This window comes from Miniopterus schreibersii (assembly GCF_964146895.1).
Source record: "Miniopterus schreibersii genome assembly, chromosome: 1".
NCBI lineage: Eukaryota > Metazoa > Chordata > Mammalia > Chiroptera > Miniopteridae > Miniopterus > Miniopterus schreibersii.
In genome coordinates, this window is record NC_138101.1 from 51,501,554 (window position 1) to 51,527,907 (window position 26,354).

At 40.6% G+C, this 26,354-nt stretch overlaps 1 protein-coding gene across 2 annotated transcripts in view; it reads left to right on the forward strand.

Annotated features, from left to right (window-relative positions):
• The first annotated feature begins 18,186 nt into the window (after positions 1-18,186).
• Positions 18,187-26,354, forward strand: part of NUDT9 (nudix hydrolase 9) — a 31,674-nt gene continuing 23,506 nt past the window's right edge. The window contains exon 1 of one of the 2 annotated variants that reach the window (XM_081139891.1): positions 18,187-18,208. Coding sequence is in view for 1 of the 2 variants with exons in the window: in XM_081139889.1 (XP_080996015.1) it covers positions 19,035-19,141 (107 nt within the window). In the remaining variant the exon portion in view is untranslated. Of the gene's footprint in view, positions 18,209-18,694; positions 19,142-26,354 lie in introns of those variants that run through there. The other variant, XM_081139889.1, reaches the window with a different exon arrangement.

Below are 26,354 nucleotides of genomic sequence, written 5' to 3' on the forward strand. Positions count from 1 at the left end.
TTCTGAATTTCATCTGCAACTCTTTCTTATTTTTATGGCCCCCAAATCCAAGTTTACAAAAGTACAAACATAGCTATAGAAAGTTTACAGTTTCTAGAGCTCTTTTCCACATTTATTATTTCATTGGATGTTAAAATACCTTCTAGGAAGTACAGAAAAATTTTTTTCTCATTATTTTATAAATGAATAAATCAGATTGACTATTAAAGTTCCCACAGCAAGTAAAAATTTGGAGCTGGATACAGGGTCGGTGTTTGTCAAACTTTTTTTGCCCAATAGCTGTATTTTCCATGGTGACCTAGTATATGTATATGTATTTGCTTTTGTATATGTCGATTTTAATATATATTAAGGCTCTGACTCTATTTTTTTCTATTACAAATTTTATTAAGTAAAAACTGGGTAGTTTTGACTCACTAAGTTGACCAAGGAAAGAACCCAGTTTTGGAAACATTCATACCTGAATCCTGTATATGTATGTGACTTCACCTCCCTGAGCATGTGTTCTAATTTGTAAAACTGGGATGCTATTAATACTTACCCTACAGGAGTCTGTTGAAGTTCAAATAAGTTAACATAAAGCCCAATACTTTATCTACTATTCAACTCTATATAAATTATAATGAACACTAATATAATTACAATTGAATGGTTTTGTGAGTGATGATTAGCTACTAATCTGATACAGTGGTAAAATTATGATTTTTTTCTGTATTTGTGATTTTTAAAAATGCCTTTCACCCTGGCTGATGTGGCTAAGTCGTTAGAGCATCCACCTGCAAACTGAAGGATGAAGGTTTCCTCAGCATTCATAACACTTCCCTCTCATATTAAGTAACTTAACTGACTAATTAGCAGGCAATAGAGTACAACTGTAAAAACAATGAGTTTTAATTCCTGCCAAAGTTTTTATTATCTATGTGATATCTGGTTAATTATTTACCCTCATTTGAGGTCTTAAGCACTTAATCTGTAAAATGGATATAATAGCAGCTTGGTTGAGTAAATGAGATATTTAAAAAGCATAGAGCATGACATTTTACATACAAATGTACATAATAAATGATGGTCATCTGTAAGGCTCTGGCTCTGTAGAATCCTAGTGGATTCAGGACAAAAGGCCACCCTACGTAGCAATTACACAAGTTTTTTTCTGCCTGCTACTCTAAAAAATACCAAAGAGGAACATCCAGAATTGACTGTCAGACTGTTGTAAACGAGGTACTTCAAATCATTTCTCTGTCATTCTGGGGTAGAAGCCTTCACACTTGGCTCTGTAGTCTGAATTTGACAGCTGGAGGGAGTTAGATGTTAACTTGTCCAACCACATCTGCTTTTGTTTGTTTGTTTTCAAGTAATGAATCTATGAATTCAAAGTAATGGGTATATCTGTTTAAAAAATGAATCAGCGGGGCCCGGCAGGCATGGTTCAGTGGTTAAGCATCGACCTATGAACCAGGAGGTCACAGTTCAATTCTCATGCCCCGATTGCAAGCTTGATCCCCGGTGGGGGCCTGCAGGAGGCAGCGGATCAATGACTTATCACTGATGTTTCTATCTCTCTCTCCCTCTCCCTTCCTCTCCCTGAAATCAATAAAAACATTAAAAAAAAAAAAAAAAGATTCAGCAGGGCAGATATTAAAAACATACCATCTTGCCCTGACCGGGTGGTTCAGTTGGTTGGAGCATCATCCTGGGCACCAAAAAGGTGGCAGGTTTGTTTCCGTCACGGCATATACCTGGGTTTCGGGCTCAATCCCTGGTTGGAGTGTGTACAGGAGGCAACTGATCAATATTTCTCAATGTTTCTCTCTCTCTCTCTCTCTCAAGTCAATAAAAAGCAACAACAAAACGGGGTCCATGGAGAAATAAAAGGGGACATCTAATACTTTCAACAATAAAGATAAATTTTTTAAAAAGCATAGTCTTTAGTCTGACCTTTGTCTAACTCCTCAGATCAGCTACTTTAAATCCACTTAGCTATCTATTGGAGAGGCCACTGAAAAGCCTCTAACAAAGACTTACAGTGCCATTTCCAGATTAATCAATAGTAGACATTATCTGTCAATTTTCTCCTGTAACAGCTGAGGATGTAACTCCCTCCTCTCTCTCTCTCTCTCTCTCTATATATATATATTCCCAATATAATTATGTCATTATCTTTACTACTATTATATGGTTATATTTAAAACTTTTACACTTTTTATGTCTTATTCCAGCAACTGCCTGCTGAAATTTTTGGCTTCCGATTTTGTAAGAGGAGGGTATGCCCTATTCTTTTCCTCAGCTGTCCATTTCTACCTCCCTGCTTCTATTTTCTGCACACTTGCTTTCACGATGTCAGGACTGATAATATCTCCTTGCTGTTTTGTAACTGTAACATTTTCTGTGCTTGTTGTATTGGTTGATTCTGAAAGCTGAGAGTTAACAAATAGCATTTACATTCTTGTGACTATAGTAGCCTTCCTCAGCATCTTGCTGCTTATTAAAGCTGTCTGGGGCAGGCTAGACCAAGGAAACCACCGTCATTTTGAAACCTTTCATCACTGGCCCTTAGGAAGCTTGAGGCAGCATAGTGTTAGAGCGAAAGCTCTGAAGTTGGGTTGGACTTCTAGCTCCGTTACGCTCCAGATGTGTGAATTTGGACAAGTCATTTATACTCTTTGTGCCTACGTTTCCTTATCTATAAAACATTAGTAACTACCTTGCAGGACTAGCAAGAGGATTAAAAGAGTTAGCATTTATAAAGTATTTAGAACAATGCCTGGTACATTGTAAGTATATGAATTTCGAAAGTAATCCAAGACTTGCTTTAGGCACTGTCATCTAAGAAGAAAACCTAGAGGCAACCACTGCTGCAAAACTCGTTCCGACAAAGTTACTCCATGCCATGGCCCCTTGTTTTTCTTGGATCATTTTTCAGGTGTTGTAAGATTGTGATTTAAGTCACCTAGATTCAGATGTTCCCATTTTCTCTATTTAGGATTGAACAGAGATTCAATCAGTGAAGCAAAGGTCCCTATTATAAACTGCATGGCAACGTAAAATGCACAAACTGTCATTTTTGAAAGTAGGTGAAGACCCATTTAGAAATCTTAGGTCATAAGTTCACTTTTTAATTCAGTAGTTCATTTATTGAAAAACAAAGAATTTCATGTAATTTCTTCGTTGAATCTTTAAATTATTTTCTGATTTAAACATACAAACTAAAACCATAAAAAAAAGAAAAAAAAGAAAATAGTCCTTTCCCAAAGCAAAGGAATCAAAGGCAATGCCATTCTTATACCGCGGAAAGCTGAAGGGAATTCTCCCTTTTCTTTATTCCCTCAAGAAAGCCTTGTAGTGTCTTTATTCTTCCTAACAAAATACTATTGAGGGATCACTATCAATTCCATTTAATTCAGTTCAACAGATGTTAGTACACATTCTGTGTGCAGGGCACTGAGGGATATGACCAGTTTTCTGCCACCTAATGACACTGTGAGGCGATTTCACCCTCGTGGGAACACCATAGAGTGCACTTGCACAAGCCTACTGCACACCCAGGCTGCATGGGATAGCCCACGACCCCGGGCTACAAGCCCTCACAGCCTGTGACTGTATAAAACAACACAAGATAAAATTAAGCACAGCAGGAAATGATGCAATCAAGAGACTTTGTAAACATGAGATGCATGAGACTGCTGCCAGAGCAGCACAGCAGACTTTCTGGCAAAATTTTCCTTTTTTTATAAGTAGAAAGAATATACACTGCAATAACAAAAACTATAGAATAGTAAATACATAAATCAGTAACAGTCATTTATTATCATTATCAAGTGTTATGCACTGTACATAATTGTATGTGCTGGACTTTTATACGACTGGCAGCACAGTAGTTGTGTTCACAACAGCATTGCCACAGACAAGAGTAATGGGTTGTGCTACATTTAAAACAACTATGAGGACAGTTCATGTTGTGTGTATTTTACCACAATAAAAAATTCTTTTTTAAGAAAAGACAGCAACGATGTCACTAGGTGATAGGAATTTCAGCTCCATTATAATCTTTCGAGACCACCGTTTTATATTCAGTCCGTCGTTGACCAAAGCTTTATGCAGTGCATGACTGTAGAGAAAAAACGTCTCTCCCCTTAGGATTCTGCAATCTAAGAGAGAGCACAGAGGAAGCTATGTCTCATTTATAGTACTGCCCATGAATCTATTGACTCTGTTAGCCAAACTCTATTTACCCAGATGTTTTAAGTACTTTCTTTTGGATGTTGTACTAGGCTGATTCGAATCAGTGCAACTACTATTTTTGAGCATCTTGTCTGTGCCAGGCACATACTTTTCTTTCTAAAGACTCCTCTATTTCTAACTCCTTCACCAAATTCTCTTCTGCCTCTATTTCAATTCAGTTCAGCAAGCATTCAATGAATTTCTGTATGTGCCAGGAGCTGTGCAAAGCAGTAGGTGTAGAAACATCAATACTTGGCAAACAGTCCAATGGGTGAAACACGTGCTAAATGGTGAATGCTGAACAATGTGGAAAGTGCTATGGAGAGCAAGGCTGGGGTCAGTGGGGGCTCACAGAAAGGAGCAGTCGCTTCTCCCTGTGCAGGCTAGAAAATGCTTCACAGCAAGCTGAATAGGAGTTCAGCGCAGGAAGGGAAGGAAGGGCACTTGCAGGGATGGTACTGGATGTGCAGGGACCAGATGAGTATGACATGGCATGTTCTGGGAACCGTGTAAGATTCCAAGGGGGAGAGATGGGAGGCTAGACAGAGAAGGTGGACTGGGGCCAAGTCTTGCAGGGCTTTCTATGTTAAAGACTAGAATATGATATTATCCAGTTGGAGATCAGGAGTATTGATACATTTTAAACAGTAGGATAACATGACTGAATCCTTCATTCATGTAACAAATTACTACACACCACCCTTGTGCCAATGATTGTGGTGGGTTCTGGGTTTAGAGGGACAATGCGACATGGGAGCAGAGGTTAAGAGCACTGATTTTTGAGCCAAATTTCGAGGGTTTGAATTCTGGCTCTATTGTACTGGCTTCATGACTTGGACAAGTGGGTTAATCCCTTTGTACCTCATTTTCCTCACCTATAAAATATAGATAAAAATAGAATCAAACTTTTAGGATTGCTGTGAAGATAAATCTCTTACTATACAGAAAACACTTAGGTAAGTTTGCTATCATTATTATTATTACAATTTTGTCGCTATCTGTCCTTGTGAATCTTTTATCCTAGTGGGGAAGGTAGAAAATGGAGTAATAACCCATATGAGTATATAGTTACAAATTTGCTATTATGAAAATTCTATGAAAGAGTCAAAGGGATGCTCTGACAGAGAATAACAGGGAGGAGGGAGGGATGCCTTCTTTATTTAGGGTGGCCAGAGGAGGTGTTACTGAATCTGAAGTCTGAAGAAGCTGTCAGACACTCTTCTCTAGACTTCTAACCTAAGCCCATAACTTCAGCTTCCACCTCTCTGTGAGTGCGTCTCAGTCTGTTCAGGCTGCTGTAACGGAATACCACAGGCCGAGTGGCTCATAAACAACAGAAATGTATTTCCCACAGCTCTGGAGGCTGGTAGGTCTGAGATCAAAGTGCCAGCAGATTTTGTGTCTGGTGAGCACCTGCTTCCTGCTTCACAGGTGGCTTCTCTGTGCGTCCTCATGTGGCAGAGGGACTGAGGGAGCTGTTTTGTAAGGTCACTAATCCCATTCAGGAGGGCTCTGCTCTCAGGATCTAATCACCTTTCAAAGGCTCCAACTCCAAATACCATTATACTAGAGCTCGGGTTTCAACATATGAATGTGGGAACACAAATATTCCATCTGAAGCAGAGTGACTCAGGGATGTACTGCTCTAGCCTTAACCTGTTTCCTGAACTTGATACCTTTTATCCAACTTCTTGTTGCACATTAATACCTTAAGTTCTCTCACAATCACAAGCTCAGTATATCTAACTAAACTCTACTTTCTTCTTAAAGACTAAGGAAAATGCCATTCCAACAATTTATTTTTCCCTCATATTTTTGCATAAACTCTAAAATGTGTAATAACCAAATAAAGTCACAAAACATATGAGCTATGAAAGAATATAGGAAGACAAAGTCATCTAGTTTAAAAAATGACTACTTTATCAAAAGGTTAATTTCATTATATAACTATATAATAAGCTTACTTCTGTTCCTGGGTTTAGGAGGCCTCAGACTAGACGAGAGACTAGAGAAGTGGAGGCAGCTCGATGTGATGTAGTATCTTCAAAATATTTTATGTCAGGATCCATAGAAAGCAATATGTTTTACACTGTGAGTCAAAATATGTGCAAGTGCAAAGGCCCTGAGGCAGGATGTGCCTTGCATGTTTGAATGAAACACATATGGTATTTAAAGTCAGACTGCCTGGGTTTTCTAACTCCGCACATACCAGTCAAGAGCTAGGACAAAGAACTAAATACTTGTTTCCAGGCATTTTTTGTGTGTGTTTTTGTTTTTTAGCTTGGGGACAATTAGATTTAAAAAATAGTTTTTAAACTTTATGCTTCCCTTTAATGTTATTTGAAATTACTAAACAAAAAATAATTTCAATTAATTAATGCTGAACTATGTCTTTGGGAATTAATATTAAATTTAATTAATCATTTTAATGTTTAGTATGCCCCCCCCACACACACACACACATTGTCCTGGAGATCCTGGTTATCCAGGCCTCTGTTCTGCCCTCTGGTCCATTTTCACCTTTAGCTGAGAATCAGTTATTCAAGCCCCAGTGGGTCCCAGTGGGTCCCTCGTTTGTGACAGGAGTACCATAACTCTAATATATACAGTGCATCTCCTCCCTGGGGAACTGTTTGAAAGAAGTGTTTACTTTGTGGTGCAGGTTTGTTTAAAACTTGTCTCCTTATTTTCTAATCACACCTAATGCTGAGGATAGTACAGACTCATTTCTTTCAGTCTTCAGCTTTTTCATTGTAAGTTTTTTGGTAGCGTGAGTGAGGAATGATATTTAAATGATGATCTTAATAATAGGGCAGCAAATAACATTTGATTGGTATTTGGGAAGATAACTGAAATTTTATTCCCTAGACTCTTTTAAAAAATAGTACATTTTTATTAACTTGGAAGAGTAAATCTAATTCAGTGCCCTGTATTGTAAAGGTGATGAGACTAATGTTGATTGAATCAGAGAAAGGAGGGTCAAATAGGCACAAAAGTTAATAATTTCTAAAAATAACTTCCACATTAATGGAAAGGTTCAGCAAACAGTGATCTATAAATGTCATGACCAGTAAGCAAACACCCTATAAGGAAATTATCTAAGTTCATGCTCTGAGGAAAGTATATCAGTAAATTCAGCAATGGGATTATAAAGTTGTTAAACCAAATATATGTTAAAACAGTTGGTCTGGATATATAAACATCTTTTCTGCCTTGTGAGACCTGAATTTGAACCTGTATTTCTTACCTAAGAACTTCTCATATATACTGTGCAAACTGTACAATTTTTAATCCAGGATTTGATAAAGGCTGGTGTTTACACTCTGCACCAGAACTTAATGCTGTCTTTAATCTAATTTGCTTATGGTTTTCTGTAATTCAGTAACTCAGACTATACTTTGTACTGAGAGAAAGAGGTTCAGAGTCTTGCCTATAATCTCCTCCTTTGTTTTGTTATGATTCGTTTTCCTCTTCAGGCTACTATGGATATTCATTATAACTTGATTCATTTAACAGGAAAATATTCCCATGTAGAGAGATGAGGTAGTAAGTAAAAGAGCATACAGGGTTATTTGTCCTTGACTTGTAACCCTGAGAATTAGAGTGAATTTGCTTAAATCAATCCCTCTTTCCCACTACTGAGCAGTTTACTTCATTGTAAACAAAAGGACTCAACACTACTCCGTTTTGTCACTTTATTTTCTGCAGCCTTCCAAGCCACAAAGGGCTGCATACCTTTGATTTTCCCTTGAGCTTCCAGGACCCTTTGTCTTAAGATTTCTCCTGTGTGAATTTTCAGAATCTATTTAATGTGTTTTAAATGTCTACCCGCCAGTGATAACCTTTGAAAGTTCGCTGCTCTTCCATAAACCTTGACTCTATGCCCTCTGAGAACTGCCAAATCCATTGCTATTGTGCAATCGTAAAAAAACAATTACATGTTGGAGACCAATGTGCAGAGAAGAGACTAGACCACGGCTAAAAAATGATAGAGTGGTCTTTTACTCAGTTCTCTTTCCACCCATTCCGAGTTGTATTCATGATTTCCATATCCCTAGTAACTACATCACATTTCAGTCTCCGCTTGGAGCCTCCCACCCTCTCGCCACCGGCCCTTGCTTGCAGCTGCCCCCCCTGAATGCACCCACTGCAGCAGCCACTCGACCGGTGACCTTCACTCAGCTGACTCATCAGCTTCCCGATTCCCCCACTCAGCTCCCCTGTCCTCTCCTTACTCACCTTTGATCCAAGCCCCTTCATTGTAATCAATTATCTTTTCTCATTCCTTCCACTACACTTACCTAGTGAAGATCCAGCCCTCGTTAAACCCTGCTGTTCTCTACTCTATGCTGGTACCAAGAAGCTGAGTACTTCTGGGGGGAAGAAATCTGTTAAAAACAGGCCCAAATATGGAGTCAATTGTGCTAAGCCCCACACCACCAAGCTGAGACTTAACACCTAATTTAATTACAGCATCAGCCTCTCCCAGGAATGGAATCTTAGAGCAGTCAACCTGGAATTACCTGGTCAGCACTAGTGAGGTAATCTGCCTGGAAGAGCCCTACTCCCACCCCGCCCCCTCCCCAGGAAGGTGACTTTGCCACAACCAGTCTGCTTTTTGCCAGTCGTATAACTAACTTCCTAGTCCCGCTCCCTTCTGCCTCTAGGGCTTTCATTTTGTGCAGTTCCTCAGAGCTCCTTCTATCTGCTAAATGGGATGCTGCCTGATTCATGACTCATTAAATGAAGTCCATTAAAATGTACTCAGTAGAATTTTGTTTTTTTCATAAAACAAATAAACAACCTCAACCGTACAGAGAGAATTTGTGAACGCACATTTCAGCTGGGAGCGAAGTACTCCCTGGGAAGAAATCCCTGCGATGCTTCCTTTCCCATTCTCCGAAAGACGCCGTATCTATCTCGTGTTGTGACAATGTATGTGACAATCTTCCCTAATTGTGCAACTGCCAAAACTCCAGGTCAGAGGATTTATGACAATTGGGTTTTGGGGGAGGCTCTGCTTTTTAGTAGATAAGGGAATTCATTTAAAAAGCCTTTTGTTCTCAAGTGCCTTCGGCTTGACAGCATTTTTATGCTAGTGTCATATTCCAGACCCCTTCATAGCACTGTGCCCGAGTCGTTCTCGCTGGCACACAAACACTGCAGCAAACTCCACCTTAATCACAACCTGCTCGGCCTGCCACTCAGCTGGGAAACTCCTCTTCACAGGAGCCAGAGGGATATTTTCATTCAAAGACAAAAATTAGATGGACAGTCTCCTGTCACTCAGGCTTCTCATCGCCCTTAGAATAAAATCCAAACTCCTTGTACCCTTCTACAAAGCTCTCCATCACGGTCTCTGCCCCTCTCCCTGTTCACATGGAATCCCTCTGTCATCAGCACGACTGTGTCTTCCAGAGAAACAAACACAGGACACGGTTTCTTTGAGATTTATGGACAGTGGACATACACGATATTTCTTTGGGACAAGTGTTTAAGAAGAGACAACAAACCAAAGGAGATTTACTAATCCTACAGAATTGGGAAGGTCATCTGAAAGGCTGTCTTCAGGACATGATATTGCTAATGCAGCCTCCCTGAGCCACCTGGTCACTTGATTTCCCATGGTTGGTCGCGTAGTCTTTACAAGGGCCAGGTAATATGCTGGGAATTGATATTCAAATAACTCCTTGCCTTGGAAGGCACAGTCCTGCTCCAGAGCCCTAGGGGTTTGCTCTGTGAACTTCACACAGCTTCCTTCTCTGCCATGGATACCTCTTGCCCAACAGATCTGCAGAGCAATAAAGACCAAGCAGCCGGCAAGCTTGCAGCACAGCCTGGACCTGGCACAGAGCACGCTCTCACTCTAGCAACACTGAAAACTGGCAGCATTCTGCATTACTCAGGTGAGCAGTCCCAACAGTTGTCGTCGTATATATATCCCCTGTCAACCCCAAAGAGGCACTGTTCCTCTTTCTTAGTGGTGGAGGGTATAAGGTACAACCTTTACCTAGAATTTTACCACCATCTAGATTCTACAATGGATGCTTACTGTGTCATATCTATGCTTACCTTTACCTAGAATTTTACCACCATCTAGATTCTACAATGGATGCTTACTGTGTCATATCTATGCTTACTAAGTCATTCATCCATTTATTACCTTTTAAAAATCTGCAGACGTAAGACCAGCACATACTGATGCTCAGTATTTGATGGTAAAATTTAAATGTTACAAGTGCAATAAAACATAAAAACTATATACCCATGCACTATTTGAACGTGGATTCCTCAAAGTGACTACCAGTAGTTTGTCTATTTTCCCAAATAGGCCAGCATATGGAGACGGGGTGCTTGTAAGTGTGATGTCCCCATACAAAATCTCCTGGAGTGAGAAGGGGGGGACAAATGGCCAGAGTCTTGGGTCTCATGAATGAACCCTAGTCTATGCTTCAGCCCACCTTTAACCAAGACAGGAAAAGCTTGATGCATGAATGGGAAATCCTGTCTGGTGTTTCCTTCAGAGGGAAGAATATGGGGGCCTTTCTCTAGAATTGGTAGACTATATCTATATAGGACTGATTTGGGCTCAGGGAAAGAAGATGGCCTGGAGTTCCCCCAACCCTGTCATAGGGGGACACTGCCACGTTATCCATATATTCCTAGCTCTTAAATTCAATATCTGGAGTTTTATTTTTCCACGTGCTAGTATCGCACTTTTAAGTTATCTCCTTATTAAACACTAATGTCCCACTTTGGACATTGTTTCCTAGCAATCCTAGCCCAAAGCTACAAAAGGAATTCCAGGTTTCTGACAAGCTTTTGAATGCTCCACACATAATCTCAATAAATATCCCAATGACTGGGGACCAGTGGACTACCAAAACTTGACTAGTGAAAACTTTGTTGAGACTGGGTAGAGACTTGGCCGTTAAAGAGATTTACATTTGAAAAGGGCACACAGATTCTGAAAGGGGAGGAGGGGGTATCTTCACAAAGAGAATAGAACTTCTTTTAATTTATAATTTGCCCATTTAATTTGTATTTGCCCAGTGGTATAGGTCCAGTGGCTGAATCAGTGATCTAGCAGTCTGCCAAATCCCTTTAGCAAGCTATACATAAACATGAAACAGTCAACTATATTTAAATCAACTTTCTGTACCAAAAGGAAAGTCCTTTAGGAATGCTACTGTATTTAGGAATGAAGCTTTTTTGTACGCACACCCACGATTGCCTAAGCGCCCACTTTATTTATTTATTTATTTATTTATTTATTTATTTATTTATTTATTTATTTATTAATATATCTTTATTGATTTCAGAGAGAAGAAAGGCGAGGGAGAGAGAGAGAGAAACATCAATGATGAGAGAGTCATTGATTAGCTGCCTCCTGCACGCCCCTGACTGGGGATCAAGCCCACAACCCGGGCATGTGCCCTGACCAGGAATCGAACCCCGATGGCCTGGATCCTAGGTCGACGCTCAACCGCTGAGCCACACCCGGCTGACTGGGCCTCAGCACCCATTTTAAAGAGTTGTGCCATTTACATTCTTACCAGTATTTCGTGTTGACCTTTTCCTTTCCACCTGTTAACTTAAGGTGATAGTGATATGTCCCCTTTGATAAATTCAAGTTAACTCTTAAAAACAAATAAATAAACAAGATATTGAATTCAGTATGGAAGATGCCCTATCCAGGCTAGTAACAAATGAAATGCACATACACTCCAATAGATAGAAGAAATGGATGGTGGAAAGATAGGGATAATTTCGGAGGTATGTCCAGGTAGCTCTTATACCCTGTCTTGCAGCATTACTGCCATATGCAATAGTTTTGATTTGATGTAAACCCATATTTCTAAGTTCTTTCTCTAGCAATAAATATTGATGAGAGGTCATTTATGCAACCTTGTGGAACTCACCAAAAGGAAAAAAAATTACTGACTTAAAATGTGGAAACAAAATGTGTTTTGTTCTTTAACTAACTGTTAAATAAGCGAATTTTGTTTCTTTCACATAACAACTTTAATGGAATATCAATGATAACTTTGGAAAACAATTACTTTCAACCACAAAAGAACATTATTTGAAATCTCTTTCATGTAACACATAGTAACATTTGCAAAGATTGTCCTTGAACAACTTTCTTGTCTAATAAAAAACCAGAACGTCAAGAAGGCCTTCTTTTTTTAATAAATGTTCTATTATAGGATGGTTTTTCTTTTGGATTTTTTGAATGTCCCTATGCAGTCCCATCCTGTAGTGCTGATTGCATCGAGGACATGCTTGGCTCTTCGTACAATAGACTAAGTTTGATTCCTGGTTTCTGTCTTGCTGATGCAAACTACATTACAGATAGATGTATTATTTAGCTACAGATGAACTATAACTTGTGAGGACAGTTATTGCATGGACTATTGCATAGAGCATAGGTTGGGTAGATTCTTAGGGGAACCCATGCCAGGGCCTCAAAGTGGTAGTTTTGTATCTCTTTGAATAGCCCTGTAGCTGTACCAATAGGTTCTCTCAGGAAGGGAGGTGTTAGGGAAGAGAGAAATTGATTTACTGAGCCTTAAATGTGCCAGATACCCTGCTAGGACTGAATACGGGTTTTCATCTTTTCCTCCATTTTATGTCCAATTGACTCCTCTTCTTCCTTCAGATCTCATCTCAAGTATTACCTCTTAAGTGGAGCTTTCTCAAACTTGACCAAATCTCCCTATTATAATCTCAGAGCACCAGGAACCTCCCTTCATAACATTGATCATAGTTGCAATTTGACATTTATTTGTGTGATTGTTTCTGCCAATGTCTCTCCCCCCAACTAGCTTGTAGATTCATGAAGGCAGAGCTCTTGATTGGTTTTGCTCATCACTGTGTCTGAAGTTCCTACCACGTACTTATACACATCAGATGTTTAATAAATATTTATTGAACAAATGCACAGTTAAGAATTGAGTTTATAGTCAGACAGACCTAAATTTGAGTCATGATGTAGTAGGCTTTGTGACCCCAAAGAAAATCAGGTCTTAAACCCCGGAACCTGTAAATGTTACCTAATGTGGAAAGGGGTCTTTGCAGATGTAATTAAGGTCCCGAGAGGATGAGATTGTCCTAGATCATACAAGTGATCATTAAATGAAACCACAAGTGTCCTTATGAGAGTCAGAGAGAGAATTGACACAAACAGAAAAGGGAAACGCAGTGTGACAATTTGGAGTGTTGCAAAGTGCTGTGGCCACAAGCCATGGGATGCCAGCAGCCTCCAGCAGCTGGAAGAGGCAAGGAAAGGATTGTCCCTAAGAACCTCCAGAAAGAGTGTGGTCCTGATGACAACCTGATTTGGCACAAGAAACTGAATTAAAACTTCTGGTCTCCAGAACTGTGAGAGAATAAATTTCTATTGTTTTACACTACTAAATTTGTGGTAATTTGTTACAGCAGCCCTGGGAAATGCATACATCTGACTTTACAAATTATTAAATAGGCTGTATGATCTTGGGCAAGTTATTTAATTTTCTGGGATCTGTATCATCTCTAAAGTAGGGACAATTGCATGAGCCCTTTTGGGGTTATTGTTAGGATTAAATGTAGTAATATGTGTAAATACTAATTGAAAAGAATAATTGTTATAGTTTTTGTTAAACATTTAACAAAAGTTATCTACTTTAATTCTCATAGCTCTATGATGTTGAGTGTCCTGTCTCCCCATTTTATAGGTCAGGAAAAAGGCATAGAGAAGTTAAATAATTTGCCCAAAGTACATGGTCAAAATAAAAAATAATATGAAAATAATACTTTTGAAATATTTTCAGATGTGTTTTTTTATATTCTGTATATCTTATTGCCCTGGGACACCCCGTCCATTGATATAATGGTTTCAGTGTTTCAGGGGGAGGAATAGATATGAATTAGAACAAAGAAGTGACTGTCAAATGGGAATTCTGAGTCTCTAGCACAGGGATTAATCTTGAAAGCCAGTCTTTGTAAAATGAAACAGGGTTTTTAATTTTCTTGCAACATGCATTAGCTTATTAAGAAACAGAAGTGGTGGGTATGAAGTCTCCCATGACTGAAAGAACACAAAAGATATGAAAAAGGCCTTGCCTAAGGGAACAAAAAGAAGGAAGCTGGTTACTTCTGACCCAGAGGATTATGGGAAAGGAGGGAGAGATGACAGTAGTGGAGGGGAGTAGGCAGAATCTAGTTAACCTGACTTTCTATTCCAACCCCTGCCACATTGTTGCTGTTTATCCAGGTCTAACTTTTAGAATATCTACCTCTCTCTGTTGTGAGGAATAAAGTTTGGTGGAGTATTAATGGCTTTTCATTGCACTTAGGATAAACTCCTAATTCCTTACCATGGCCTAGAAGACCGTCTATGATTTGGCTCATATAGAGAGTTTTGTATAAAATAAACTCAACCATAGTAGCTTAGCCAAATAGGGGCCTCCCCCCCCCCCCCCCCCCCATTAGCCCAGAAGCAGGCTATCCAGGATCGGTACCAGTACTTGAGGAAGTCCTAAAATACTCAGGCTCCATCTTGCACTCTATTCTGCCATCCATATGTGTGGCTTTTGTCTTTATGGCTCCTTCTCTAGGAATTGTGATCTCATTTCAAGCAGGAATAAAGGAGGGAGGGGAAATGGCAAAAGGTTAATAGTTCCCACCAAATGAGCCAGTCTCTTTTCACCAGGAAAATAATAGCCTTCCTAGAGACCCACACAGTAGGCTTCAACTTTTCTCAGGATGGCCAAGAGGGGTCATATGGCCCCTGCAGCTGCAGGGGGCACAGGGAGATACATTTTTAACTGGACGCGTTTCTACATAGGACATAAAAGAATGGGTAAGTGGGTACTGGGAAGCTGTGAGTTGTGTCTGCCATGCTTCATCGCAGATCATGATTCCCCAGCTTTCTACTATGCTTTAGCACCCTGATCTTTCCATTCCTTGATTATGGCCAAGCTCTTTCCTACCTCACTTTCCTACCTCAGAAATTTTGCACTTACATTCCTCTCTGCCTGGAATGCTTTTTCCCCAGCTTTTCCAGTGGCTGGCAGCTTCATGTCCTTAGGTAGGGCTTAAATGTGACCTCCTCAGAAAAGCCTTCTCTGACACTCCTCCCCTATGATCCAAAGTAGTCACTCTTGCTTCAGTTACTCTTTTCCACAGAAAGTTGTCTGTTTCCTTCATAGCACTTCTAATCTGCAATTACTAGTATACTTATAGTTGATGTCTGTCCCTCCCCTAGAAAGTAAGCTTCATGAGAGCAGGACCTTGTCCATCTTGCTCACAACTGTATTCCTGGCACCTAGGGCAGTGCTTGGTAAATAGTAAGTAACCAGTAAATATTTGTTGTATATTAAAATACATGGAGCCTGGCCGGGCGTGGCTCAGCGGTTGAGCATCCACCTAGGATCCAGGCGATCAGGGTTCGATTCCCGGTCAGGGCACATGCCCGGGTTGCGGGCTGCAGCCGATCAATGACTCTCTCATCATTGATGTTTCTATCTCTCTCTCTCCCTCTCCTTTCCTCTCTCTGAAATCAATAAAGATATATAAAAAAACAAACAAACATGGAAAAAGGAGGAAACAGTTGGAATTCTTACTTTTATTTTTAGCATACCTATCAATTCCAGTTATCACATATACTGCTTTTCTATTTAAAAATATTTCTTAGCATCTTTTGCTTGTCTCATCATTATAAGATGCCCTTAAAAGTTGGGATGTGGTTTCTAAAAAAACAAAACAAAAAAAACACCCCTCAATCTCTCATGCCACCATTTAATTTGGGATGTGAGTAAATGGACAGTCATATAAATCAGTAAGCCCGGCTGGACGTGGCTCAGAGGTTGAGCATTGACCTAGGATCCAGGAGATCGCAGTTTGATTCCCGGTCAGCGCACATGCCCAGGTTGTGGGGGTGTGCAGGAGGCTGCCAATCAATGACGCCTCTCTCATTGATATTTCAACTCCCTCCCTCCCTCTCCCTTCCTCTCTTGGAAATCAATGAAGATGTATTTTAAAAAAAAGTAAATATCTGAGGTGGCATTTCAGTTCTGCCCAAGAGTGGACTGCAGCACATAGTCACTAGGTAAATTCTAGCAGACCTGGGAATACAGTCCTTGAGGGGAGGAATCTGGGAGATCCTGCTGTGTGAGCCAATAGTGGTGCAGTCCCAGTGCCATGGAGCTGGTTTTGTTTACACAGTTGTGTAAGACCTAAGTCCATTCCAACCTCTCTGAAGGAATGTAGTTAGAAGACCAGGGCTCAAAGTTCCCATGAGAGCTCCTTTCTGTTTTTCCCATTCTTTGATTAGAGGTTTTGTGACTCACTGCCTTATTTCTCTCCTCCCTAGTGACTAACTTGCCAACAGACTTTAAAATTAGCTGAACCTTTTATCTAGTTTTTAAAAAATATGTTTTTATTGATTTTAGAGAGAGGGATGGGGAGGGAGGGACAACCCCTACCAGTCAATATGACTGGGAATTGAACCAGAGACCTTTTGGTGCATGGGATGACACTCAACCAACTGAACCACACTGGCCAGGGTGAAATGGGCTGAACCTTTTAAACAGAAACTACCTAATACTTTTCCATTTTAAGCAGAGGTTGATGTCTGTTGACAACATTGAGAGCAAAATCTATCTGACCAGAGGAAACCAAATCTAGGCATTTTTTAAAAAGTATATTTTAATAATAATACTTCACTACCAAAAGAACTGTCAAAGATAAAGCTGTATGCTAGGTAAAGCTATAAAACACATTTTATTCAGTAATACTACTGCATGAACTGAATTTGACTTCCCTGAAACGGAAGGCTGCAGACATTTTAAAGGGTGGAGTGTGCTAAGGAAAAGGCATTGAGGGGTCCTGAGGAGTGTTAAGGGGGTGAGTGGATGATCTATGTGACAAAGCCATCTGGGTTCTTTAGTGGGCACTTACTGAAGGAGAAATAAATTTCTATCTTTATGGCAGGAGGCAGTGATGCAAATTGAAGAAAGGCCCTTATCCTTCCACAGGGACTGTGAGTTGCTAGCACAGTGATGTCCCCCAGAAGGCCTGCATTTCAAAGAAAGGGGCTCTCAGGTCTTTGAGGAAACAGTTCTGGGTGGTATATTTACATTATAAAGGGCAGATAAAGGATTTATAAAGTACAAACTTTCTAAAGAAAGGGGTCTTGGGCTGTCTGCAAATCACCAGGTTTTGCCTGGAATAAGCAATAAATTCTCCTGGAAGGCATTCTAAGTGGGGTGGGGGAGGTGGGGCCGCTGGGATCCTCCTAGGGACGACCCTTAAGTTGCTGCTAGAAGCCATAGGAGAGTTTGGTGAAGTCTCTTCGCGCAGTGGTTTGGATGGAGTCGTTATATGAGAACAGTTTTGCAGCCTTCAGTATTATATTCCTTAAAGTATGATTAATCTGGCTTTTAAAATAGTGATAGCTGCGCTGCTGGCAAGACCCAGGGGTTGAACATCGACCTATGATCCCGATCACGGTTGATTCCGGGTCAGGGCTCGTGCTGGGGTTGAGGGCTCCATCACCAGCAGGGGGCGTGCAGGAGGCAGCCTATCCACGACTCCCTCATCACTGATGTTGCTCTCTCCCCTTTCCTCTCTGAAATCAATAAAAATACATTTAAAAAAAGTAAAATAGCGTAAGTTTCATAGTATCTGCGTCTATAACACACCACCGTAACATCACATTATGTACTTAAAAGTTACATATTTGCGACATTAATAAGTATAAAAGATAAAATCCTGGCTACGAGTTGTTTTTCCAAATTCCCGTTTGGCGGTTTGTCTAATTCTGTTTAAAGGGGATTAAAAAAATTAATTTTAGTGAGTGGGAAGGGGGGAAGGGGAGAGAGGGGGAAAGGGCGAGGGGGAGGGGGGAGGAAGAGAGAATGACTGGGGGAGGGGGGAGAGAGGGAGAATCCATCCGTGACCTCCGGTACACGCCCTGACCCGGATCGAACCCGAAATCTAGGTTTGTGCCCGGATGAAACCCGCGGCCTTCCGGTGCACGAGCGGGCAGGCCGCTCGGACCGAGCCACAGCGGCCTGGGCGGAGTGTCTAATCTTTGCGGAGAGTCCCTCCTGGGCGGGGCCCCTTCCCTCCTCCAGGCAGAGTGCGTTTCACAGCTGCTTTACTCCTCCACGGATCCGTCGGGACCGCCCCGGCAAAGCGCGGGGAAACGCAGCGGCTGCCGCGAACAGCTTGGTAAAGGAGAGAAAAGCCTCAGCTCCGCCGGTTGCGTCTCTTGCCTACCTCCTTTTCCTGTAACCACTTGGATATGACTAGGACGCGCGTGACTCAGTACATCAGCTGTTTGTAACCCTTCCTGCCGAAAAAACTAGAACTCCTCTTAAACCCCTTCCTTTCTTCCTCCTTCCCGCCTCCACTTCCTCGCCTCCTTTCGCTCTCGCCACTCACCCCTCCGCGCCCCGAGAGCGCCTGCGCAGGCTGCGCGGTCGCAGAAGGCGCGCGGCGAAGCCCCTACGGTCTTCGCTTTGCGGCGCGGCCGTAAAGCGCTGTTGCGCACCGGAGGCGTCACGAGTCCGGCAGCGGGGGCTGGGAGCTTCCGCGCCCCTGGGGGTCAGGCCGCCTTCGTCGCACTGGGGGAAGTGCGGGGCTGTTATTTTGGAAGGGCTCCCGGTCTCTCTGTTATGAGATTAGACCTAGCGACTCCCCCTCGGGAACGGGAGGGCGGCCGGGTCCTAGTGCCCGCTAGATCCCGGGGCCCGGGGCTGTGGGCGGAGGCAGCGGCCCTAGCTAAGCGCGACCTCGCCGCCTGAAGCCTCCGCGGGGCGCCGATGGCCGGACGCATCCTGGGGAAGACTTTAGCCACGGTGTCCCTCTCTGTGGCCTTTGCCTCTGTGGCTGTCAAGTCCTTGGGCTTCTGCAGCGTCCCCGAGTGCAGGTATTTCCCGTGCCCGGGCTGGCCCCTCCCTCGTCTTTAGGTCGCAGGTGGGAACCAGCTGCCGGTCCGGCGGATTCTATAGGCGTTGCTTGCTGCTTGGATTTTTATAGCCATCTATATCTATATCTATCTATAGTGTTTCTATTGTGTTCTCTATAGATATATTGATAGAGATATATGTGCTTTCAAAAAGGCTCAGAATGTTTTTATCTGCCCTTTGAAAAAAACTCCTGCCAACCTTCATAAATCACCAACGTTGTCCCCAGAGAGTTTAAATGGAGCTTGTTTGGGTATGGTGGTGTTCGTGCCGTTTTCTTCTGGTTAATTCTTAAAACCTTATTATTAAAATTAACACATGCACATAGTTTAAAGGTGTGGACAGTACAGGGGGTGTAAAATAAAAATGTAAGTTGTCATTCTTCCTCTGAACCTCAGTGTAGATAAAATGTATTGTCTTCCTCTTTTTCTTGATTTGTCAGCTCTGGATAAATTTAGGGATTTATTGTGCCTCACACTGCCTCCTTTTATTTTCCTCTTTTCAGGTTTTTATTCTTTGAGTCCATTGTTCAGGAAACACATGGCGGCTACTAAATTACTCATGCAAATTTAAGACCTGTGCGTTCTGTCAGTCGTCTCCTTACATGGAATTGTAAATTTTCACAAGAACCTGTTCCTTCTCTAATTGCTCTCTTTAATGGAAGCCTTTTTCTTATTTTATGGACACAGAAAGTTTTGCATCTATAAAAATGATAATTAGAATAAAAATTACCTTCTATTTCCTGAGTTATCTGTCTCTTTTGGGTAAGTGTTTCTGTAAATTTTGGGTGGTTCTTCCTGTTTTTTCTCAAACATCTGTTGGACACCAGCTATCCATTTATATTTTGATTCATGTAGGTAATAATTGTTTTCTCTAAATGGGAGGACTGATTGACTATTGGCACCATGTACCAGGGTGCCTAGACTGGAAGGTTTCAGTGGAGTGTGTGTGAGCAGGTGGACAGGCTGGGAACCTACCCTTACCCCTTTTCCTTAGGCTTTACACTAGAGGAGCAACTTCTTTGTTGAGCATAGCTGCCTTAACTACTTCCTCGGTGTGAATTGTAGAGATATTAAGCCTATGTTTCTATTGTGTTCTCTAACACCGAGATTCACAATAAGAGACCTAGTTCTTCGTTTTCTTGAACTTTTGGCTCTATCCTGAGGGCAAAAGAAACTGTTGCTGACTTTTTGTTTGAAGGGTGGGGAGGGAGGAGGGCAGATTTGCATGGTTACTGTCCCACTGTCCACTTAGGACATTTGGATCCACTTATGTCAATCTTGAAACCTCTCAGGGTCCTCTTGTAGGAGTGGCATCTCTTCCTCACCCACCCTTTTGTGAATATTCTCAAATACGGTTTGCTCTACTTTGGTTTGTAGGTCAACATGATTCCACCTACTCAAAATTTTGCTGAAATTGGTTTAAATCTCTCATTCACTGGTAGTGGTCTATTCTCCCTCTTGCTCTGGATGTTGTTGCACTTATACCTATCTGTCTCTTCAGTGGGATTGGGGAGGGAAGGAATAAATGTCTATGCTGTCTGGAAGTCACTAATGCTGTTTTGATAGATGCCACTAGAACAATGTAAAATTGTTTGGCAGTTATTCTTCATTTTTATTTTTATTTTTAAAAAATATATCTTTATTGATCTCAGAGAGAGGAAAGGAGAAGGGAGAGAGAGAGAAACATCAATGATGAGAGAGTCATTGGTCGAGCCCGCAACCCGGGCATGTGCCCTGACCGGGAATCGAACCCTGATCGCCTGGATCCTAGGTCGATGCTCAATCACTGAGCCATGCCTGGCCGGGCAATTCTTCATTTTTATAATGCTGGGAACCCTAGGTGAAGCAAGGGTATATTTAAAACCAATGACTTCTTACTGGCTTGGAAGAAAAAGCCGAAAGTTAAGCCAACAAGTATGTGTTGAATATCTGGTATCTTATATTGCAAGGCATCCTGGAAGAGACAAAAGAAATTTAGCATCTAGAATTTTACTACCCTTTAATAATTTGGTTAAATCCAGAAAGTCGTAGTCTTGCAATTGGTGTTTGTGATTTGACTAGAAAGTTGCAAATGCCTATTTTCTAGGAAACCAAATATGATAGTATATAAAGATGTGAGTGCTTCCAAATTTTCCATCAGGATTTATCTACCATGTGTGGAGATTGGTATATATTTTATTTTCGTGAACACAAATAAGTATCTGTGTGAGCTAAAAATGGAGATAGTATAGCGTAATCTTAAGAGACTGCAATTTGGACCCAGCTTGCCTGGGATTGTTCCTGATTCTGCTTTCAGTTTTGTGACCTTGGTAAACTTAATTAGCCTCTCAGGGCCTTAGTGGTCTTACTTCTGAAATAAGGATAATATTACCTAATCTTAGACTTTTGAGGATCAAATGAGTTAATATATTATAGCATAAGAAAAATGTCTTGCACGTAACATGTACTATGCACATTTAATTATTAGTATTGCAAAGTTGCTTTATCTCAAAGCACCACATCAGTACTGCATTTCTTCAAGTGTGACTGTTCTAGGAACTGTTTTTTGCTTTGTAAAATGAACTTTATCAGCTACTTAATTCCCATTTGCTTGGTCAAATATAATTTTTGTACCTATTCAGTAATCCAGTAAAAAGATCTGTGCTGTATATATGTATATTATATATATTCTTGTTCTGGTCCCTTTCAGTGAATTACATTAGCAGATAAAAACAGCAGCTATAAGTACTTCTTAATGTGGTAAGATACATAGTTTTTTAATTTTTGCTGTTTTTATTGCAAAATTAAATTTCTTTTGAAAAGTAAACAATCAGGTGTGTAAGTTTATCTTGTCAGAGTGGGTAGCAGATTTGTGGAATTGCACATGCTTAATGCTAAACCAGGGAACAAAGAGCCTCATACTTAGAAAACATTTTTGATACTTAGTTGGGATAGAGTGGAACAAGATCAGTGTTTCCTGTTGGGCATCTCATTAACACCCTTGACTTTTTTCTTACCCTACTCCTAAACCATGAAAAATAACTCTAATTTTGTAATAGAATTGAGTTAGAGACTAGGGCTCCTTATGTAAAATTTTGCTTTTCTGAACCTTTGTATCTGAAATCTATTTGCATACACATATTGCATATATGTTCATTTTTACTGAGTATGGGTTTAGGTTGTGTGGTGATCTTATTTTGAGTGCTCATTATTTGGATTTCCAAAGCTACAGCAACTTAGGCAAGCAGAAATCATCATAACATGAAAATAATGAATCTACCACTTTTAATAAAATTAGTCACATGTCCAATACCATTCTCCCACCTTACACTTTGAAGAGCGCCTCCAGGATTGTTAACTTTTTTATGGGTCAGGCTTTCCCTGATTATTGGGTGTTTGATAGGACTTTACAGATGCTAACTCAGTGCAAAATGAAATAGCAGTTGTTTCAGAGTCTTCAAATAGGATGAGGGGAACAGCTTGAATTGCATATAAAGGTACAGACAAACAAGAATAGGAAATAATTAAACCAGTTAAAAATTAAAGAAGAAAAGACAGTTTCTCATAAAACTTATATGATCCAGCAATCACCTTCTTTGGTATTTACCCAAATGAATTGAAAATGTAATGTTCACACAAAAACTTGAACACTGATGTTTATAGCTGCTTTATTCAAAATTGCTGGAACTTGGAAGCAACCAAGATGCCCTTCAGTAGGTGTATGGATAAATAAACTGGTACACCTGGACAATGGAATATTGTTCAACTCTTAAAAAAAAAAAGCTGTTAAGCCATGAAAAGACAAGGAGGAAGCTTAGGTGCATATTACTAAATGAATTTAACCAAGGCTACATACTTATGATTTCAACCACATGACATTCTGGAAAAGGCAAAATGAAGACAGTATAAATATTCATGACTGCTGGGGGTTGGGGTGGGGGGCAGGTAGGAATGAACTGGTAGAGCTCAGAGGATTTTTTAGGGCAATAAAACTACTCTATATGATACTATAATGGCTGATACATATTATACATTTGTCCAAACCAATAGAATATATGACACTAAGAGTAAATCCTAATGTAAACTATGGAATTTGGGTGATAATAATGTGAATGTAGGTGCATCTATTGAAACAAATTTATCCCTCCATGGGGCATGTTGATAGTGGGGGAGGGTCTGTGTGTGTTGGGGGTGGGTGATGGGGCTATTTAGGAGCTCTGTGCTTTCCACCCAGTTTTGCTCTGAACTTACATCTGCTCTAAATAAAATTTTACACCTCCTCTAAGAAATAGTCTATTAAAAAAAAAAGGCAGGTAGAAATCTTGGCTATGTTCTTCAGTTCACAGAAACAGGTACATGGAAAATAAAATACTATTGCTCGTGTTAAAAAAAAGTTGACAAGGCCCAGCCGGTGTGGCGCGGTGGTTGAGTGTCGATCCATGCACCAAGAAGTCACCTGTTTGGTTCCTGGTCAGGGCACATGCCAAGGTGGTGGGCCCGATCCCTGGCAGGGTGGCATGCTGGCGGTAGTCGATAGATGTTGACATTTCTCTCATCGATGTTTCTATATCCCCCTCTCCCTCCTCTCTCTCTCTAAAAATCGATAAAAACATATTAAAAAAAAAAGTTGAAAGGCCCAGAAAGGATAGTTTCAAGAAAGAATGATTTGAATATCAAAGGATTAAGGGAGGTCTTGGGAAAGTTTTGATGAAGGCTTCTAATATTTTGGCCAAAATTATCCCCTATGATTTGTGAAGGTAAAAAGAAAAGTGAAGGTTGCTCCATTATGAAGTTATACGAGTTTGTTGAAAACAAAATATTTGATTAATTCTTTGTTCTAAGACTTAGTATATAGATTTGGTTATAACCTAGGTTACTTAATATAAAATTTATTTTCATAATTTTAAAATTTAGTTTTAAAGATGAAGCCCCAATCAAACTCCTTTTCACCAATTAAAATGAAATTTTGGTCTTTACTTACTTGGGCTTTTCCTGTTACTTTCAGGGAAGGACTTGTATGTATGAGTAGCCAGGCATTATGCCAGACACAGCATATAATGTTGAGCTATAATAGACATGCTCCCTATTCTCCATTTGCATAAATCAGGTGGTACCCTAAAGTAAAATCCCAATTGTGGTAATTCCATGAAAAGTATAATGGAGCTCTGATAGCACATAGCAGGGGGAGCTTATTTCTCCTAGGGAGTTAGGGAGGAAGACCACCCTGAGGAAGTGAACTTTGGCTTAATGTGAGGGATGGATACAAGTTAGCTGGGTGGAGGAGGAAGTATAGCTGTTCCCCAGAAAGCACAGCATGTAGCTTCCCGTGTTGGCAGGGAACCGGGGGAGTTTTTATGTACTGATAGGTCAGCATGCAGAATTACAGAGGAGTGAGGAGGAGTGTGGTAGGGAGTCCCTGTGGGCTGGATTAAGAACTGTAATATTTTTAATCCTCACCCGAGGATACGTTTTTACTGCTTTTAGATGATGAGAGAGAAACATCCATCAGTTGCTTGTTGTATGCACCCTGACCAAGGATCGGACGTAACCTGGGTATGTGCCCTGACTGGGAATTGAACCCCTGACATTTCGCTGTAAGGGAAGACGCTCCAACCAACTGAGCCACACTGGCCAGAGCAAGAATTTTGATATTTTTTAAAGGAAGTTTCTTTTTTTAAAAAATTTTAATTAATTTATTTTTTATGATCCAGGAATGTCTTTCTTTATTGAATTTATTGGGGTGACATTGGTTTACAAAACGATACAGGTTTCAAGTGTACAACTCAACAAATTATAATTTGCACACTGCATCGTGTGCTATCGCCCCAAACAAAGTCTCTTTTCATCCCCATTTTTCCCCCTTTTGCCCACCTCCACCTACCCCCTACCATCCTTTCCCTCTGGCTTTCTCCACACTGTTGTTTGGGTCTATGTGATATATATATACACACCACACACATATATATACATATATATATATCACACACACACATATATATACGTTCTTTTGCTTACTCCTTTCACCTTTTTTCATCCAGCATCCCCAACCCTTCTCCCAGCAGATGAACAGCTGTCAGTCTCTTCCATTTATCCATGACTGTTTTTCTATTTTGTTCATCAGTATATTTTGTTCATTATATTCCACATATAAGTGAGATCATATGGTATTTGTTTTTCTCTGACTAGCTTTTTTCACTTAGCATAATAATCTCCAGGTCCATTCATTCTATTGCAAAGGGTAAGAGATTCTTCTGTTTTACAGCTGCGTGGTATTCAGTGGTGTAAATGTACCACAGCTTTTCTATCAGCTCATAGACTGATGGACACCTGGGGTGTTTGAGATCTTACCTATTATAAATAATGCTGCTATGAACATAGGGGTGCATAATTTCTTTCGAATTAGTGTTTTGGGTTTCTTTTAATATATTCCCAGAAGTGGGATCACTGGGTCAAACAACATTTCCATGTTTAATTTTTTGAAGAAACTCCATACTGTTTTCCCACCATGGCTGCACTAAAGGAAGTTTCTTTATGCAAATACGATTACATAAATTGACCAAATACATAAGTATTATCATTCATTCCTCCCATTCCTCCTTTTCTTTGATGTGTTTGAATAGGCGCGCTCTCTCTCTTTTTTTTGCCTGCTTCCCATTCTCTTATCTCCTGTTTCATTTCTTACCCCTTTTCCCTCCTCTTCTCCCCTTTTCTGCCGCCCACCGCTTCCCTCTCACCTGTTGCTCCCCTTCCTTTTTTCATTTCCCTCGACTCCCCTTTTCCATCTCCCTCCCTTTCTCCTCTCCCTTCCTTCTTCCTTCCTTTTCTCCGTTTCCTTCTCCCTCTTCTTTTCCTCACCTCTTTCCGTTTCCTTCTTCCCATATCTACGCTATATTCTCTAATCCATGTTTAGAACCTGATGATATCCTTCTACATTTTTCTCATGTTCATATAATAAATAGTATAGACATTTGTAGTAGGCAGAATAATGGCTCCCAAAGATGTCCACATTTTAATTCCTGAAACCTGTTGATATGTTGCCTTACATGGCAAGAGAGACTTTATAGATGTGATTAGGGTTAAGGACTTTGAGAAGGGGAGAGTACCCTGGATTATTTAGGTGGGCCCGATTTAATCATGAGTCTTTAAAATTGGAGAAATGTTTCCAGCTGCGGTCAGACAGGACTGTAACTGCTGA